This window comes from Prionailurus viverrinus, unplaced genomic scaffold (genome assembly GCF_022837055.1).
Source record: "Prionailurus viverrinus isolate Anna unplaced genomic scaffold, UM_Priviv_1.0 scaffold_38, whole genome shotgun sequence".
In the NCBI taxonomy this organism is placed as follows: Eukaryota; Metazoa; Chordata; class Mammalia; order Carnivora; family Felidae; genus Prionailurus; species Prionailurus viverrinus.
The window spans coordinates 3,455,868-3,473,731 of record NW_025927606.1 but is presented as its reverse complement, the minus strand read 5'-3'; the positions used below and the strand labels follow the sequence as shown (position 1 = coordinate 3,473,731).

General features: G+C 63.3%; 3 protein-coding genes across 11 annotated transcripts in view; 2 read left to right on the top strand and 1 right to left on the bottom strand.

The window, feature by feature from the left end:
- CBFA2T3 (CBFA2/RUNX1 partner transcriptional co-repressor 3) overlaps nt 1-2,947 on the top strand; it is an 84,819-nt gene extending 81,872 nt beyond the window's left edge. For all 8 annotated transcript variants that reach the window (XM_047846101.1, XM_047846102.1, XM_047846106.1 and 5 more), the window contains one exon: nt 446-2,947. In XM_047846101.1, coding sequence (XP_047702057.1) covers nt 446-745 — 300 coding nt within the window. In that variant the 3' untranslated portion in view covers nt 746-2,947. The remainder of the gene's footprint in view (nt 1-445) is intronic.
- Nucleotides 2,948-8,398: 5,451 nt separating this feature from the next.
- Nucleotides 8,399-11,126, top strand: PABPN1L (PABPN1 like, cytoplasmic). The gene is made up of 7 exons (XM_047846120.1): nt 8,399-8,647; nt 8,973-9,111; nt 9,380-9,447; nt 9,873-9,979; nt 10,121-10,208; nt 10,717-10,859; nt 11,087-11,126. The coding sequence occupies exons 1-7, from the start codon at nt 8,399-8,401 to the stop codon at nt 11,124-11,126; spliced, it is 834 nt and encodes a 277-aa protein (XP_047702076.1).
- Nucleotides 11,127-14,800: 3,674 nt separating this feature from the next.
- Nucleotides 14,801-17,864, bottom strand: part of TRAPPC2L (trafficking protein particle complex subunit 2L) — a 4,051-nt gene continuing 987 nt past the window's right edge. The window contains exons 2-5 of one of the 2 annotated variants that reach the window (XM_047846123.1): nt 17,108-17,280; nt 16,016-16,103; nt 15,800-15,879; nt 14,801-15,004 (exon numbers count right to left, since the gene is read on the bottom strand). In XM_047846123.1, coding sequence (XP_047702079.1) covers nt 14,959-15,004; nt 15,800-15,879; nt 16,016-16,103; nt 17,108-17,280 — 387 coding nt within the window. In that variant the 3' untranslated portion in view covers nt 14,801-14,958. The remainder of the gene's footprint in view (nt 15,005-15,799; nt 15,880-16,015; nt 16,104-17,107; nt 17,281-17,864) is intronic. The other variant, XM_047846124.1, reaches the window with a different exon arrangement.

The window sequence follows — 17,864 nt, the reverse complement described above, 5'->3', positions numbered from 1 at the left end:
CCACGATGCCGTGGCTGCGTCCCCGTGACCCCATGGCCAGGTCTCCATGATGCCGTGGCCACGTCCCTGTGACCCCGTGGCCAGGTCTCCATGATGCCATGGCCACGTCCCTATGACCCCGTGGCCAGGTCTCCATGATGCCGTGGCCACGTCCCCGTGACCCCGTGGCCAGGTCTCCATGATGCCGTGGCCACGTCCCCATGACTCCATGGCCGCATCCCCATGACGCCGTGGCCGGGTCCCCGTGATGTTGTGGCCGCGTCCCCGTGATGCCGTGGCCGCGTCCCCGTGACCCCGTGGCTGGGTCCCCGTGACCCCGTGGCCGGGTCCCAGTGGGGTTGTTTGCAGTGCGTGCTTACCCCAGTCTGCGGCCGGCCAGGCCACTTTGGGGATTCGGCCCCAGGCACGCCCCGCGGCCCCCCCTGACCGTGTCCCCCTCCTCCAGAGCTGCTGGAACTGCGGGCGCAAGGCCAGTGAGACCTGCAGCGGCTGCAACGCGGCGCGCTACTGCGGCTCCTTCTGCCAGCACAAGGACTGGGAGAAGCACCACCACGTGTGTGGCCAGAGCCTGCAGGGCCCCGTGGCCGCCGTGGCCGACCCGGGGCCCGGACAGCCCGACGCCACCGCCGGCCTGGGCCCCTGCCTGCCCACGGGCGCCGCCAGCCCCAGCGAGGCCAGCTCCGCGGGGCCCTCCCGCCCCGGCTCCCCCGGCCCGCCCGGACCCCTGGACGCCGCGCCCCGCTGACCCCCAGACCCCGCCGCCCGGCCCCCCACCCCCCGCGGCCACCGCGCCCTCCGGCCCCGCCCGGCCCCGGCCCCCCCCCCCCCCGGGTCTGCCGGCCGCCGCCCCCGACCCTGGGGCCCTGGGAGCCGGCCGGAGCCGCTGCTGCTACTGCTTCTCTCCAAAAGAAAACAGAACCGACAAAAACTGCATCAACGCAACTTCCTCAGCAACCTGGCGGCCCCCCGCCACGACCTCGAGCGTCCTCAGAGACCTCCCGCCAAGCTTTAGACGGCAGGGCGGCCGGCGTGCCCACGCCGGCTCTGCCCGCCGCCCTCGTGCCCTCCGTTCTTCTGTCTGACTTTCACACACTGTCTCTTTAATGAACAAAATCTAGTCGTTTGGTGGCTTATGTTTTCGGTGAAGAATTTTGGGGGGTTTTGTGGAACAGAACTACTCAGAAACGGACCCAGAAAATGGGGGTTTTGTCCCCTTCCCGGTTAAAACGGGAGACAGAAAATTGTCGTGTTATAGCTGGAGGTCTGAGCCGCCGCGACACGGAGGCCGCCCCGGGGGCGTGTGGCCAGCGCGGTGAAGACGGTAAGAAGAATTTCGATTTCCGACTCGAGAAACATGGTTTGCTTTCAGGTTATTTTTTTTTCTTTTAATGTCAAACTCTTTGGCTTTAAGTAGAAATCCAAAAAGGTTTTTGAAAAACAGGGAGGGAAGTGCACCTGTCAACTACCTTGCCAGCTAGCCAGCCAAGGACGCCGGACACACCTCTGCTCCAAAGGAAACCCAAAAAGCAAACACGAGACGTCAAAATCCAAAATGTTTTCGTCACTGCCAAAGTACCTTTCCCACGGTTTTACCCCACTCCTGGATTTGTTCATCTGTCGTCCCGTTCTCTCGCTCTGATTCCGTGTTTGGGGTGCGGGCACTCGGAGTCTGGAGGGCGTCGCCCGGCAAGAAGCAACGTGTCTCTTTTCCACGACGGCAGGGCCTCGGCTGGGCGCGCCGGCCCCGCGTGGACACGCGGGCGGGGGACGCCCCCGTCTGTCCTCGCGCCCTCTGTGAATCTTCATCACGTTGCATGTTTCCCACTTGTGAGAAAGCGCTCACGTGTCCTTCCCAGGAGAGAAGAGTTCCGAGACGAAACCGTGACAATCTCTCGGGTTGATTCTTGACTGCTTTTCGAAGCACCAGGAGACAGCGACTGGGCCTTCGGACTCCTGCTTCTCCGCGTCTCCTCCTCTACCTCTCCTCCCCCCCCCCCCGCCCCCGCCCCGGCCCCGCAGCCGCCGCACCTGCTCCCCTCTGTTCACACTGTCGCAGAAACAGGAGAAAAGCCGCAGACAGGAACGGTCTGCCCTCACCGCGCCTGCCGGACTCTCGGTCAGCTGTATATACCCCCGCGTCCCTGTCCAGCTGCTCCTTGGGGAGGTGGTCTCTCGGACCCCCCAGCCCTGCCCTCTCCCCCCACTCAGCCGCCCCGATGATCTCAAGGAGACAACGAAGGAGTGAGGAGAGCCTCACGTGTACTCCCCGGGAGTGAGAGAGCAGACGCGGCCCACGATCCGGCCTGCGTCGCCGTGAGGAATTCCCGGGACTGGAGGGCAGTGCGGGGCGTGAGCAGCTGCTGAAGCGGGGGGTCCTGGGCGCCCCGCCCAGAGGCAAGTCAGTGGTATAATGCGTTAATGTGAATGTACATAGTCCCCGCAGAGGTCCCGATGATGATGTTCGTGGCGACGGTAATTAAAAAGGGATGTTTGCCAAATAAAAAAGAGAAACCACGGAAGCATGTGAGGTTTAGGAAGTAGATTCTCAAAGAAACCGGAACCGTGTTCCTGTGGGGAGCAGTGGGCTTGTTCGCTGTTGTTTTTTCAGAGTTGTAAGAATCCCTCGTGCGGTGCGCAGAGAAGGGGTTCCGCGCGGCTGCCTCGGACCGGGCGCCGCCCCGAGCCCCGCCTCACAGCGGAACCCAATTCTGAAAGTGGCGATAGACCCATCTCATCCTCCGGAAATTTCCCCAGGCTCCAGCCACAGGTCTGCGAACCTCTCAGAGGTTTGCTTTCGTGGGTTCCAGAAAAGCAAGGACCAGTTTGGGATTGGGGCTCTGGATGAGCCGGTGGAAGCCTGCCGTGGTGTTTCCAGGCCTCTGTCTCTCGCGCGCGGGTGTCGGACCTATTAAAATGGTGGTTTCGGCTGTGCGCCTTGGAGGACCGAGGTTGGGCTGGTGAGTGGCTGTGTCAGAAGCGCATCGGTCCCGGGTACGTGGGGGGTCTGGGTGGGGAGATCTAAGGCCCCGCTGACGCATGTCCCTGACATCAGGACTGGGGTGAGGTATGGAGGAGCCAGCCTGTTCCCCTTCCCCTCACGAGGTCGCCCTTTGGGGATCTGCAGACACATCAGAGAAAGTAGCATGTTGGCAGCCGGTGGTGTCCCAGCCACACCACAGGCTTGAGGGTCCGAGACGGGACAGCCCCTCCCACCCTCTCTGCTCTGGGAGCTGGTGTTCCTGTGGGTCACTGTGCTCAGGCCGCGTTCAGCCAAAGACCTCGCCGCGGAACCAAACACGGATGGCTGGCTTTGGGGAGCAGGCGGAGTTTCTGCATCGGGGGTCGGACTGGGACCAGGGCACGGCTGTGCCCCTGCCTCTCTTATGCCAAGAGGGGACCCGCACACAAGCGGGTCTAGCCTCCTGCTCTCTGCTCAGCGGCTGTCCTGCCCTGCCGCTTCCCGAGCTTACAAACCACGGGCCCGCAGCGCAGCGTGCGCGGGGCTCCTTCCCGCCAGCCACCGCCAGGGTTAGACACGACACGCGGGTGACCCAGAAGCTCAGGGAGATGCCGCTTCTCAAACAGCCTCCTTCCACCCAAATCAAACCAAAATGGCACCTCTCCTGTTCTGAGACCAAAGCTGCCACAGGAAGGCGGACTGAGGCGGGCAGGCAAGGTGGCAGCCAGGACTCCAGGCCATAGCGCCGAGCCCCATACGATAGATGGATGGGGGGGGGGGGGACAACAGAGTGGATGCTGGCACCCTAGACCCTCTCTGCCACCCCCCAGCGTGACCCCCCGACCTTTCCCACCCCCTCCTCCGTCTCCTTGTTTCCCATCCTAGGACATGTCACCGTCCCCAGGTGATGTCTGGGGGGTGACAGTGCCTCCTATCCCACGTGTAAGCGGGTGGGCACCCCTCCCCCAGGCTCCATCTGAATAGAGGGTCTGCATCCCCACAGCTCACCAGGACCGAAGGGAAGCCTCGGGGGTCCAGGAGGGTCAGGGCCGTAGGACAAGAGGAGCTAGACGCCCAGGCAAGGGGCTTCCCCGGGGCCCCCCAGGCGGGGCCCCTCGTCAGAGCCCCTAGAGGTTCAGTGGCAGAAGGAGACGAACAGGAGAGGGGCCGGGAGGGTTAGGGTTTGGTTTCATCCCAGTGACAGTGGTGGAAAGGGATCAGGACAGGCCCCGCCCTACTCCTGTTCGCCAGCTTTCCCAGACGCATCCTCAAAATGACACCAAAGCTCCTTCACCGTTCCAGCCTGCTCTAGCCGGCATGTCTGGCCATCATTCCTCCCGTCCCCGCAGCCAACCATTCTTTTCTTTCCCCAGCTCGCTCTTCTGACCAATCCAGCCATCTGGCCCTCCGCCAACCCATCCATCCATCCATCCATCACCTATCCCTCTGCCCACCCCGCCACCCACCTCTCCGTCCACCCACCTCTCCATCCTCCCTCCCTCCCTCCCTCCCTCCCTTCCATCCATCACCTCTCCCTCTGCCCACCCACCCGCTCACCTACCCGCCCATTCGCCTATCCATCCTTCCTCCCTTCATCTATCCATCCACCCACCCACCCACCCACCCATCTACCTGCCCATACACCTATCAAGCCATCCATCCATCCGTCCATCTCCCAACCCACGCGTCCACCCGCCTACTCACCCGTTCAGCCAAATACCCGCCCATCCACGTGTCCATCCATTGCTGTGTCCCAGCTGTCACCCGATTCCACCCCTCCCCCATTCCTACTTCCACCCGATCACCACCTGCCTCTCCACCAGTCCCCCCTATACACACCACACACGTCATCTGTCCGTTCTCCGATCTAACCCACACAGCCGTGCCTCAGTCCATCCGCCCTGTTCACCTCTCCATCCGCCGAACCCAGAGTAGCATCACCAAGTCCCTCGGTGTTCCAAAGCTACGAGGGCATTTTGGATTTCCCGTGACCTTAACTGCCCTGCAGGAATCTGCCCGTGGGCACGGCCGGCCTCCCCCAGCACCTCAACCATTGGTCCCGGCCTGCTGCAGCGACAGATAAGGCAGTACTGCGAGCGTTGTGAGGAGATCGGACCAATGTCCCAGCGGTAGCTTTGGCCGGTCTGGGCCCGCCTGGCAAGTGTGGTGGCCATGGGCCAGGAGTGCTCATTGGGAGGTGGCCCACACACCTGCTCAGGGGCCCTGTGACCAGGGTCACCGGTCAGGGTGAGCACATTCCCTGGCAGGACCCCAACATTGTGGGGCAGGCCGCCCTCTCCTGTCCTTGTCTCCGGGGGTCACTGCCTAGAGGAGGTGGCCTCAGGAAAGGAGAGGGTGGGGGAAGAGAGTGCCCAGCGCCCCTGCAGCTCTTCCCCTCCCCAGGTGCTCGAGGCTGGCTCTGCCCACGTCCCACTCCCGCCTCCCATCCCGGGGTGGCAGACTCTGCAGATTGGCCATTTAGAGCTCCGGGGAGATGGAGGAACAGACCCTGCCCAAGCTGAACTTGGCCGATGGCGGGGGGCGGGGGGGGGGGGTTGGGATTCTCCCGGACACTAGAGGCCCCCGTGCCACAAGGGGCGTTTTCCCAAACGGGGCTGGGACTGCAGGTGGTCCTGCTAGCAACTCTGCAGGAGAAGGAGCCAGGGAGCCAGGCCGGGGCACATCTACTCCTCCGCCCGTCCGGAGGAGGCCCGGGGAGGCCTGGCGTCTGCAACGGCACCTGTCCGCTCCCACGGTTCTGGAAGACTCCATCTTGCATGCTTTCTATTCCTCCTTCCGCTCGGCCGGCCCCTGGAGTACCACCCCAAGGACCCCCTTGTGGCAGCAAGGCAACATCTGGACTCAAAGTGGAGCCTGTTGTTTGCACGTCGCAACGGAGGCGGGGGCGCCTGTCCACCTGGACAGAGGAGCCCAGCCGGGCTGGTCTTCACGGGCCAGGGCAGGCCACCCACAGCCTCAGGGGGACTGGATGGATTTTCCTCTTCTTTTTCCAACTCCCCAAAAGGAGTTGGACCGAGCGTCGGTTCGTTTCCCTGTAGCGGGTTTTCCCCAGCACCGCGGGACCCGTGGCATGCCGTCCCCGTCGCGTGTCCCCTGACGTGCTTTGTCTGACCTGGGTGCTGTAAGACGTCACGATTCAGGTCACGTCCGTTATCCGTGTCTGTAATAAAGCCAACGTTTGCCATCACGGGCTGTGCCTCTCCTCGGTTCCAGGTGTTTGTTCACCGGAGACGTCCCGGGGGCTCCCTGGGAGCCGTGTGCGAGCGGCAAGGCCCTGCCCTCTGGGGGTGGGCAAATGGGTGACCTGAGTTGGGGCTGAATGGGAATGGGCCTCCTGGCTGGGTTCACCCACAGCCTCCCGTGTGTTTGCATGTGGGGTGAACTTTCAAAGGCTGTGTCCGCTAGGTGATCTGGATGACCTTGGGCCCTCCCCCCCCCACAAGACCCTCAGGGTGGACACCGAGGAGAGGGACACCCTGACCCCGAGGAGCCAGGGTGTCACAGCCATGGTGTCCTGGCTCCCAGGTCAGGTCCTCACCAGAGTCGGATGCCCAGGACTCGGCGCTCCCGGTTTGCTGGCAGCTTCTGGAAGGAAGGGGTGTTATTAATACTTGGGCCCAGGCTTGGAACATGATGTATTCTGAAAGGCGTCATTGGAAAGGCCAGCCTGGGGGCAAGCCTGTCTCCACGCCAGGCGGCTGGCGGGAACCCCAGCTGGGCCTGGTGTGTCAGCAACTTCAGCCGAGAGCAGGGTGACAGCGTTTTTCCATTGCAGAGACCTGAGCTCAGAGGGAGGCTGGCCGGGGGCCCGGCCTGAGCCCAGCCGGCTCTTGGCTTGCACACGGCCACTGTGGTGTTCTGCCTCCCACGTGGAGGTGGAGGGACAGGCCCAGGCCAGAGGCCCTCCCCGGGGCCCCGGACCCGCAAGGAGGGAGAGGACCCGACTGCCTCGAGTTACGGGAGAGAGGCAGGCAGTGCCCACCCTTCCGTCCTCACCCAGCCGGCTTTGGGCGGAGGCCCCGTCCTCGGCACAGACGTGGATACTGCCCTCCAGGCACTGTGGCCTGCCGGGGGAGACCCGGGGGTGTGTGACGTACAGACCGAGAGGGAGGCCTGGTGCCATGGCCGAGAGAGAAAGGAGGAATCAGGAAGGCTTCCTGGAAACAGCCGTGCAGTAGCGATGGGGCCCCCTGGAGTCTTGCCCCTGTAAGTGCATGTGGCTGTGTGCAGCCGGAAACAGAGGGGGTGTGGCGGGCAAGGTGCCCCCGTGCATGCAGGACCACAGCAGGTCTCACATGCCCGGGCCTACAGACCCTGCCCCGGAAGTGAGAGAGCAGAGTCAGGCGAGCGAGGGAAGGGGGCTGGGGCCCGGGAGGCGGGGGCCTGCTGCTTCCGAGGGCTACAGCCGCAGCCACCAGTGCTCCCACACCCCCGCCCAGCTGGGCAGAGAGGCCGTCCCGGCTCCGGGGCCGCACAGACCCGCTCCGTGTAAGCTGCGCCTCTCCCCCAGTTCCCACCTCCCCCGGGAAGAGACCCCAGTTTGCCCCGCGTGGACCTCCCAGCTAAGGCCTGGAGGGGGGCTCTGGGCTGGGCAAACGTGGCCAGAGGAGGCCCCCACAAACACGACACGAAGCTGGAAAACACGAACCAGGAGCTCCACAGGGCTGAGCCAGGCTGAGGCCAGAGGGGCCGCTCAGCGAGGACAGATGGAGAGCGGGGCACTTGGGGACAAAGGCCCACGGCCGCCCTCCAGGGGCGAGAACTGAGAAGCAGAAGCCTCACAGAAGGAAGACAAGCAGCCTTCGGGCCTCCAGCGTCCACCCCAGATCTGCCCAGGGTTCAGCCCTCCGGCGCTGTGGCCAGGACGGGACTCCGGCCTCCCGTGAGCGGCTCCCACCCACAAGCTGGCCCAGAGAGGGGTGCGAGAGGGGAGCGTCCGCGGGGAATCGATGGAGGGTCAAGAGGAGGGGCCGGGCCCTGCACTGTGGCACACACCCTGCCCTCCCTGCTCCAGGTCTTTGCTCACGCCGGGCCCCATGCCCATGCAATCCTCTGCCCTAGCTCTGCCCCACCATTCCCCTAGGCTGGCCCAAACACCGTCTCCTCCGGGAAGCACCCCCTTCTCCTACGTGCCATCCTCCCTGTGGCCTGCTAGCCTGAGCAGGTGCAGTGAGCCTGGCAAGCCCTTGCAGGCGGAGCCCTCTTCTCTCCCCAGCGGGGGGCATCGGCCCGGGTGAGGGAGAAGGGGCTGGCCCAGAAGCGGGGGCTGGAAGTTCAGTCCTGCGGGAAGCCTTTTAAGCACTCTAGTGGAAGCAGCTGGCCTGGTGAGGGGCTTAAAACCCTGGGAGGGTGAGGGCAGGTGCTAGCGTGGAGGTGAGCGGCCAGGGAGGCCTCGTCCGCCTGCCCCTCGGCCCGCCCATGTGGCCCTTCGTCAGCCACGCTCTCTTCCCACCCCCGACCCAGGCCTGGCTGCAAAGGGCTTCCTCGGACCCTGAGGCCCAGGGCTGGGGGGCCTGGGGCAGGGCCGAGAAGCCCCCTCTGGAGCCAGGGAGTGGGGACAGGAAGGAGGGGGAGCCAGGGGAAGCGGAGAATGACCCCGAAGATGCAGGCTTCCCCCTGTCTCTCTTGGAGGGGGAGGAGCTGGCCGAGTACCCGGAACCTGACCAGGTAACACCCACGTGGAGCCCAGCGGAGGCTGGCCAGGACCTGGACTCAAGGGGACCCACGGCTGCAGCTCGGACCTTTCCCGGGCCACTGTCCCCCTGCCTAGAAGAGGGTAGGGGGGCTGCCCACCCCTGCAAGGCTGGGTAGGATGGCAGGGCCCGAGTCCACATGGCCTTCCCCGTCCCGTTCCAGGACTCCTCCCCCCCAGCCTGTCCCTGAGTAGCCAGGGACCCTGAGGACGGGCACGGTCAGGCCTGCTCCCCCCTCCCCCCAAGAGGAGCCCAGGGGCCACCCTGCCTCTGGGCTCAGTGTGGGGTCCTGCTGGCAGGAGCTGGAGGCCATCAAAGTGAAGCTGTGGGCCATGGAACAGGCCCAAGCACCGGAGCCGCCTGGGGCGCAGGGCCAGGCGGGACGGGAGGAGGGCGCCGGGGCCACACCGGCCAGGCAGCTGCTGAGCCCCGAGGCAGGTAGGAGCCAGGGGGCCGGGCCAGCCCCTCCCCTGGCGGTGGGCCACCAGTCGTCGGGCACGCGGCTCTGAGCCCCTAGTGCCAGCTCACGGCAACGGTCTGAGGGTCTCTGCGTCGGGCCGGGCAGCGGCCCCGCCGGAACGGTCCCAAGGGGTGACCCTCTTCCCACAAGCAGTGAGGAATGAGCCACAAATGTGAGGCGCCTGCCGGGAGCGCCCCCCTCTTGCCGGCAGGGAGACCCGCTGTCCTGAGGCCCCCCTCTCTGTAGGTTGCACCTGCCCTGGGCCCCCCACGGAGCAGCTGGAGTCCGACCACAGATCCGTCTATGTGGGGAATGTGAGTCAGGGCGGGGGCAAGGTGGGGCCTCTCGGGGCTTGCCACCTCCTCCTGGCCGTGGGGTTAAAGGAAGGGACACAGGTCCAGGAGGAGAGAAGCCAGAGGGCTGCCCCCCAGAGGGAACCTGGGCCCCGTGTCCTCACATCCTGCTTTCCCAGCATGACCTGGGAGTCAGGGTTTCCACCTGAAATCTCCACTCGGCCAATCATTGGCAACAGATTCCACTTTTAAAAGCCACGTGCTCTCTGGACAGGCCAAATAAACCTGGGGGTTCACGCAACACACAGGGGGGGGGCGTACGTCTTTGTCTCCGGTCCATCCCCAACAGGGGTGGGGGACAGAGACCTCTGCTACCAAGAAAACGTGCTGTGGGAGACCCCAGGAGGGTGAGGCCTCCCCACACCAGGGGCCCGTACCTGTGGCAGGTGGACTATGGGGGCACAGCTGAGGAGCTAGAAGCCTACTTCAACTCCTGCGGGGAGGTTCACCGGGTCACCATCCTATGCGACAAGTTCTCTGGACACCCCAAGGGGTCAGTGCCAGGCAGGCCATGGGGGTGGGGGTGGGGGAGGGGGCTCAGGGAGGAGGCCCCCAGAGGGGCCGGGCGCCCTGGGGTCCTGGGGAGCCTGGGTACCTCGGGGTGGCCCTCACCCGCCATGCCCACCCACCCCAGCTACGCCTACGTAGAGTTTGCTGCCGAGAGCTCAGCCCAGGCCGCGGTGGCGTTGGACAAGAGCATCTTCCGAGGCCGAGTCATCAAGGTGCGTCCCCTAAAACTCTGCTGTGAGCTTCTTCACTTTAACCCGTTAATCCCCGAGGAACCAGGAAAACGCAAGCACAGGGAAGCCAAGACGACCCTTCTCCAACCCCCAAGTGTCTCTGGGCACATCGGCCGGGCCGCAGGGGCAGCGGTTGCCTCCGGACTGGATGTGGCATTGGGAGGCCCCCTTCCCCAGCTGGACCTTTGCGAGATGCTGGGCTGACAGGGGCACGTCACCTGACCACGTCTGCGGCTGGACAGTTCAGGCCTAAGTGGTGACTTTGAGAAGGTTGGCAGGGAACAGGTTAGCTGTGGGTTTGTAATTACCGCCGCAAGGGCTGGCGGGCGCTGGGGCCTGTGCACACCTGCCTGTGAGCCTCCAGCAGAGAAATCCGGGCTTTCCTGGAGGCAGCGTCAGCCCCGGGCTCTGGCCTGGGCTGGATTCAGGCTGCGCGGCAGAGAAGGGTCCAAGGACAGGGGTCTCAGAGGGACTCAGACTTTGGTTTCAGGTGCTGCCCAAAAGGACCAACTTGCCGGGGATCAGCTCTACCGACCGCGGGGGCTTCCGAGGACAGCCAGGGGCCAGAGGAGGACCGTTCCCCCGCAGCAGCCTCCAGGGCGGGGCCCGCTTCAGACCTCGGGGGCGGAACCGGTGGGCGGGGGCCGCGGGCGGGGGGCGGGGCCCGGGAGGGGCCCGTGGGCGAGGCGCGGCCGGGGCCCGTGGGCGAGGCGCGGCCGGCGGGCGGGGCCCAGGGAAGGGGACCTGTGGGCCGGACCGGGATGTGGTCAGTGGGCGGGGCCGAGAGGGGCCGGTGGGCGGGGCCTGGGAGGAGAAGCCGTGGCGGGGGGCCGAGCTCACCTCCGCTTCTCTCTATGCAGGGGCCGTGGACGGTTTTCACCTTGGTATTCACCGTATTGAAGGGAGGATCCGATTTTGAGAGTGGGGCTGGGGTGGGTCGAGAGTAAAGGGCCGTGCTCTGGGCGGGGCCGTTTATTCAGCGCAGAGTAACTGCTCTGTCCCCTTCACGGTCCAGGGCCTCCCACCGCGGCCCAGACCCCGCAGCCGGAGCCAAAAACGTCTCTCGCATGAAGCAGGGCACGGGGGTGGGGGCTGTGGCTGGCGCGGAGGGCTACTCGGGGCTTTGGAAGGCGCTGGGCAAAGCCTCCGGCAGGCGGCGCTGAGTCAGCTCGGGGCTAAGTCGTTTTAAAGAAAAGTAGAAACGTGTCTTAATGGCAAAGAGTAAATTAAATTTGAATAATTTTTAAAAGCACACGACAGGCCTTGCCTTTATTCGCCTCCTCGGGCGCAGGTGCAGGTCTGACCGCCAAAGGCGGGGGATGGGTCCGAGGCCGGGCTCTATCCCACTTCACAGCCCCGTACCCAGCCCCGTGCCACCCGGGAGCTGGAGCCGGAGCCACCAGGCCCGGTGGCCTGCAGGGCGCGCCCCCCGCAGTAGGTGGCAGGCATCCGTAAGGCGCGGAGGGCGGGCGCGCACGTTGGATGCCGGGCACAGGCCCGGCCCTGGTCAGAGGCCGGGGAAGCGGAAGGGGTTTCCCACGCGGGGCGCTCTGACTGTGGCCCCTCTGTGCAGACACACCCCGCCCGCTCGGGAGGGCGCCGCATGTTCTCTCCCCTTTGCGGGGCTGGGAGACCAAACACACTTGGTTCTGCCGCTTCCAAAGAACCCCTCCCTGGGCTTTTCTAAAGGGACTCGGCCCCTTGCCGTGCTTGACCTATCAATCCCTTAGGCCAGGAACAGAGCTGCTCAGTGCTCGGCCCACAGTTGGGGGCGGGGCAGGCCCCCTCTAGCCTCTGCACCCACATTTGTCTCTGGCTGCCTTGGGCCAGGTTCGCACAAATCTGACCCTTGAGTGGGGTGAATAACTTGCCCCTAAAAAAACGTGTCCACATCCTAATTTCCAGAACCTATGAACGTGGCCTCATTTGGAAAAAGGGTCATTGCAGGTGTGATTAAGTGAAAGCTGCCCACGTCATTCTAGATCACCGGGGTGGGCCCTCGGTCCAAGGAGCCACACACAGACCCGGTGTGGAGACAGCGCAGAGGTTGGAGTGTGGTGCTGTACAAGCTGAGGACCCCCAGGAATCGCTGGTGGCCATCAGAAGCTGGAGGCATGGGCCAGACCCTCCCTCAGAACCTCCAGGAGGAATCAGCCCTGATGACACCAGATCCGACCCTGGCCTCTGGAACTGGGAGGGGGTACATTTCTCTGTTCTCTACCCCACCCCCACCCCCCGGCCCCTCCCCCATGAGAAGGTAGGTAGGAGGGGCTGAATGTCAGGCCAGGGCCACACTGGCCCTGGAGTCTGTGTGGCCTGGGCCACTTGCAGTCAGGAGGCATGCCCCTCCCCCCCCCCCCCCCCCCCAGTGCCCTGGGCAGAGAAGTTTACGTAGCAAGGGCAGATGACACCAGCCCCCACCTGCTGGGCACCCAGGGGCCACCTCTCCTCGGCCAGGGGCATCTGCCGCCATCCTGACGCGCTCCATCATGCACGCGGCGGTCTTCTAGCCACAGCTGATCCCTTCTGTGTGGCCACTCCGAGGAGAGAGCGGGCCTCAGAGCCCCTCGTTTCCCATGGGTTTTAGGCCCAAGCAGACCATGGTGGAAGGAGGCGAGAGCACTCCTGTCGTGGCGGCATAGGCAGCGAGGGCTCCAAGCAGTGAGCCACTGAGCAGACTTGCGTGGCTGTGCCCGGAGGACGCGGAGAGGCACAGGCTCCCTCTGCCCCCGTCTGGTCTGGGGCAGAAGGAAGGACAGAGACAAATCACCTGAACGGTGGCTAAGGGCCGACTGGGAGCTGCACCTGATGGGGCCCAGCTCTAGGGCAGCGGGACAGGCAGGCAGGTGGCCCACAAGGAGGCTAGCCTCAAGGTACAGAGATGCAGAAAGACGGTATGAAACCGCCCCAGGACCGTTCTATTGGCAGCACAAGGGCTAACACGTTACTTCTGACCCTCGCTTTCCTCAGACTTCACGGGGGGATGCTGCCTGACAACGTGCACAAAAACTCCTGAATGTAAAGTGGGTACAGGGGTTGGTCTGGCTGCACCTACCAAAAAACTCAAATAGCAGTAGCTTCAACAAGATCGTTTATTTTCCTCTACGAAATGCTGACTATAAGTAATCCAGGGCCATGTCAATACAGACCGTGTTCCTTCTAGCTTTCTGCTCTCCATCTTTAGGAAATGCATCTTTTCTTCATGCTCTCAAGATAGCTGCCTTAGCTCCAACCATCACATCCGAGTTCCAGGCAGGAAGAAGGGAAAGGATGAAGGAAGGGTACTCCATCTGCTAGCTGAATCCCCCTTCAAAGTATCCTTCCTGCAAGTCCCTCCCAACACCACCCACTCACATTCCACAACTACCTGTCCTGGAGTGCTACAGACAGTAGGAAATCTCTTCTGTCCGGTCAACTGTACCCAATAACACTGGGGCTTGGTTAGTAAGGAGGCAAGCCAGCTACCTGCAGGCTCTACCACAGCCGCTATGCAGGCACAAGCAATTACCTCCAAAAGCTCAGCCAGCGGCTGCTTGTGGCTGCTTCTCCGGCCTCCTCCCCATCCCCTGGTTCCACCTGCAGCGGAAGGTGCTGGCCTGGCACTTGTGTTTTCAATACGTACGCATTGACTTTTTTCCCTCTACTTCTGTAATTTGAAAAACGAGTCCCGCGTTCCTTAGAAGGGAAGGCTCACCTCCGGGTCCCATCCCGGTGCTAACGGCCTCCGCCATTCCCCAGGGGGTCTGGGTGGCCCTGCTCCCCGTCAGACCCCTTCTCCGGAGCGACTGAGGAGGGAGGGAGGGAGGGAGGGAGGAAGGGATCATGGCTGGCCCGGGGCACCCAGCTGGAAGCCAGGGCACTGACGACAGCACAGAGGAGACCGTGCGGTGGGGCTCAGACCCCGCGGGTCCTTGTTGCCAGATGACGAAGGGTGCCAGGGCCGGGGCCGCCTGATCCCGGATGGCAATGTCCCCTCAGTCACAGTCAACTAGTGAGGACTGCCATCTGGACTTGACAGAGCAGGCTTCTGGGGGAGCACGTAGCAGAAATCCGATCACATCGGTTGCTCCTCAAGCATACCCCCTCCCCCCGGCTTGCTCAGGGGCCTGCGGAGGCAGCAGGTGACCAGGGGCTCTGCCAACCGTTAGGGATGGCCACACGCTCCCCCAGGGGGAGGCTCACGGACTTGCTCACTCGGTGCTCAGAAAGCAGGCGGCAGTTGACGAGCTGAGAGCAGCTCCCTCCTGAGGCCAGGCACGAGTCCAGAAAGATGAAGGCAGGGGAGGGTGTGTGGGCTCTCCGGGAGCCCCTCTAGAGCTGGCCCTGGGCACAGGAGGCCTGCCCCCACAGACCATCCCACCCGGTCAGCCACCGGAGGCCGGCCACGAGTCGCTCCCGTCTCTGCTGCCCCACAGCTGCAGCCCCCGCAGGGCCCCAAGGTCCGTGGGCTCCCTCACCCGCTCCCCCCGCCCCTTGTCCCGGCTCTGGTCCCTGACCTCTGCGCCAGCCTCAAAAGTGCCGCGCGACACGCTCTTCCGTCCGAGCCTCTGCTGACACAAGGAAAACACCAAACGTGATCTCAGAAGACCTTTAGTCTCCACGCACCGTGCCCGAGGCCTTGCCCCCAGCAGCAGGGACGCTCAGGAACAGGCACGGGATAATAAACATCCATCTGGACGATGGGCTTATATACACAGTGCTTGTCTTCAAGCAACGGCCGCTGAGTTCTGGCTCAACACACTTGTATCATCATAGACGTCACCATGCTGTCAAAGGCCCTGCAAAGAAACATAGACCGATTCGGAGAAGCGGACCGGGCTCTGCACCCCCGGACCGGAGGAGTCCTCCAAAGTCCAGGGAACGCGGCCTCGAGGCCAGGCGAGGAGAACCGAAGTCTCCCACCTCCTCCTGCCTCACGGCCCTGCCCTGGCTGGGGCTCCAGGAAGGGGTGCGGGGCTGCGGTGTGGGTTCACAGGGCCACGGTACAGCAAGGACGGCTAACGGCGGTCCCTGTCCCGCACAGCCCGGGAGACACAGTGTCGGGGCTGAGGGGAGGCACCACGGGAAGGGCCCGGCTTGGGTCTCTGCAGGGTCCTCTCACCTCACGGCTACGAGGAGCCCCCCTAGGAACCGTGTCTAGGAACGCAGGCAATTCCCGGGGGCGGATCTGGAACGTGTGCGTGCGAATGCTTCTTTATAAAGCATCTTTGTGACGTGCTAATGTCGCATCTGCATCGACTTGAGACCTGTGTGGATCATACCTGCGACCCCATCTCCTAACCGTCCCAGTTTGACATCGAAGACCAAGTCTTTGTGTGTGGGTTCCGCGGAGGTGCCCCAGGGCTTACTGGGCATACGCGGGAAACCAAGAGGGCAGGGTCCGTGCCCTGGCCTGCTCCCCCATCCGCTTCTCACATGTCGGAATCCACGTGGTGATTACCGGAAAACCAGGTTCTGCTGCGTCAGAACCACTCCTCGGAGGAACAAGGCCCGTGGCTCAAATCGACCTTCCCTCCCTCACGTTCAGAATCGCAGCTTTTCGCAAGGCAGGGTCCACACGGCAGTCAGCTCACCTGGACTGAATGCGGTCCCCAGGGTTGTAGAAAGGGTTGCACATCACATCTGTATAGGAATTGTGCAGCTTCCGGAACATCTGAGAAGGAATCAGTGGTGTTAATTCACGTGCACACGCCGCGGCTGCCGAAATTCTGGCTTCTCGGCATTTGAAAACAAAGCAAAAGAGAGAAAACGCACGAGCCCAGGAACATCCTGAGACGCCGCGCACTTACACTGCGGATCTCGTTGTCTCGAAGCGCCGTGTTGGAGGAGTCCACCACCATGACGAACTTCACCTTGGAGTTGGTCACGTAGCCGTATCTGCACGGCGGGTTAGGGAACACTCTTTCAAGACAGAGACTCTGTGACGGCACGAAAGACGGCACCACCGTGGACGGCGTGTGAGCAGAGGGCCAGCTGTGCGCGTCCCTCGGCTCCGAAGCCACTTTGGCAAAATATCACAACCTTGCATCAAGAAGGACCCCGGACCGGACCTGCCCCACAACAGCGGGAAAGGACCACACGGACCATGCCGGGAGGACTGCACACTTCCCTGGGGCAGCTTCTGGTGTTTACAGGAGAAGGACAGGCAGCTAAGTCTTCTCCCGATCGGAGCTCCCGGGGGGGGGGGGCCCTGCCCACACCCTGGGGCACCTCAACTTCGTTCTCCATCACTTCCTGGCCCAGCAGTGCTAACTGCCAGTGCAGAAGCCCAAGAACCAGGCAGACCCTGCCTAAGGCACCCTCACCGCGACGGGCCACTTCCCCTGGTGGGACGGTGGCTCCCGGGCAGATGTCACCGAGGGCAAGCTACAGCACTGCTCGTGGAACGACCTCTGAACTCCACGGATGTCATGCCGTTTGTCCCCAGGGACTGGTCAAAACTTTACGGTGACTCGTGGGGCTGGGCCTGGTGACAAGTCTAGAATTGCTGTCCTTGCTCAGGAGCACTGGCCCCACTAAGACGGCACGGGAGGCAGTCCTCACAGGCGCTAAGTAAGAGGGCTCCTGCTGCTTCTGCAAACCGGACAAAGGGCAGGTGCAGACTGCCACACAGTTCCAGGGAATCCATGCCCAGCTCTTCCCACGTTACGTGACCCTCCTAATTAACGTAAAAAGGGTGTGAAGTCCCAATTAGCCTCAAGCTGCCCTAATTCTCTGCTGGTTGAGAGTTCTCGCTTTCTTTCCCAGCGATATTCCAAGATGCCTTTCGAGATCACCTGATCCCACAGTTACACCTGGAAGCCGGAGGCGGGATCTCTGGATGCGAAGCTCCCGTAGGGAGACCGCCCACGGGACCAGCCCCCGCCAGGTGTGAAGGATACACCTTGTAGTCCTCCGTGGGGTACAGCAGGCCCAGGTAGAGCTCCCTCTGGTCCACCAAGGCCTTCCCCATCGCGGAGATCTTCTCATCCACCACGTCCAGGGACGTGTGCACCATGTAGTGGAACTTCAGCTCATTCTCTGTGGGGGCGCTGCGGATGTAAAGAGGGTAATTCTGCAAGAAAGGATGTCGGCAACTGAGGTGACGAGGGTCCGCCCCATGTGCACAGACGACGAGGACACGGCCACGGAGCACACGGACGACAAGAACCAAGGAGTCACAGGAACATACTCTCATTCTCTAAAACCCATCGCGCAACCCTCCAAGCTGCTGTGGGCACTGCCTTCAGGGAACCCGGGCTAATCTGAGGTTTCCCTGCTGCCTGCATGGGGCATCATCAGCGGGGGGCAGGGGCAGAAGAGCTGGGTTTGAGCACAGCCCGACTACAAGCCCTGGCACCTGGAGAAGTCGCTGGCCTTCTGCGTGGGGCCCCGTCCTGGAGTGTGCTGTCCTCCCAGCCCACAATACTAGCTGTTTCCCGATTCGTCCTCACTGCTACCTCTCCACCTGGGCAGAGGCACTCAGACGCCCTCTTGCTAAACGCTGTCGAGGCTCAGCTCAAACCTCCCTTCATCTCTGCACAGCCAACTCTTACCATTCCAACCCCGGGGGTTAATCGGGTCTTCCACGGGCTCCCACGTGCCACAATTCATGGATTCTGTCCTGCTCTTGGTGCCGCACAGATAGAATAAACACGA

What these genes read in the sequence shown, in the direction of transcription:
- PABPN1L (XM_047846120.1), top strand. Translation starts at nt 8,399, where the DNA reads ATGTGGCCCTTCGTCAGCCACGCTCTCTTCCCACCCCCGACCCAGGCC. An exon ending in TCCGAGGCCGAGTCATCAAG is followed by an intron (nt 10,209 to 10,716) that starts GTGCGTCCCCTA and finishes CTTTGGTTTCAG; the next exon opens with GTGCTGCCCAAAAGGACCAA. An exon ending in AGACCTCGGGGGCGGAACCG is followed by an intron (nt 10,860 to 11,086) that starts GTGGGCGGGGGC and finishes CTCTCTATGCAG; the next exon opens with GGGCCGTGGACGGTTTTCAC.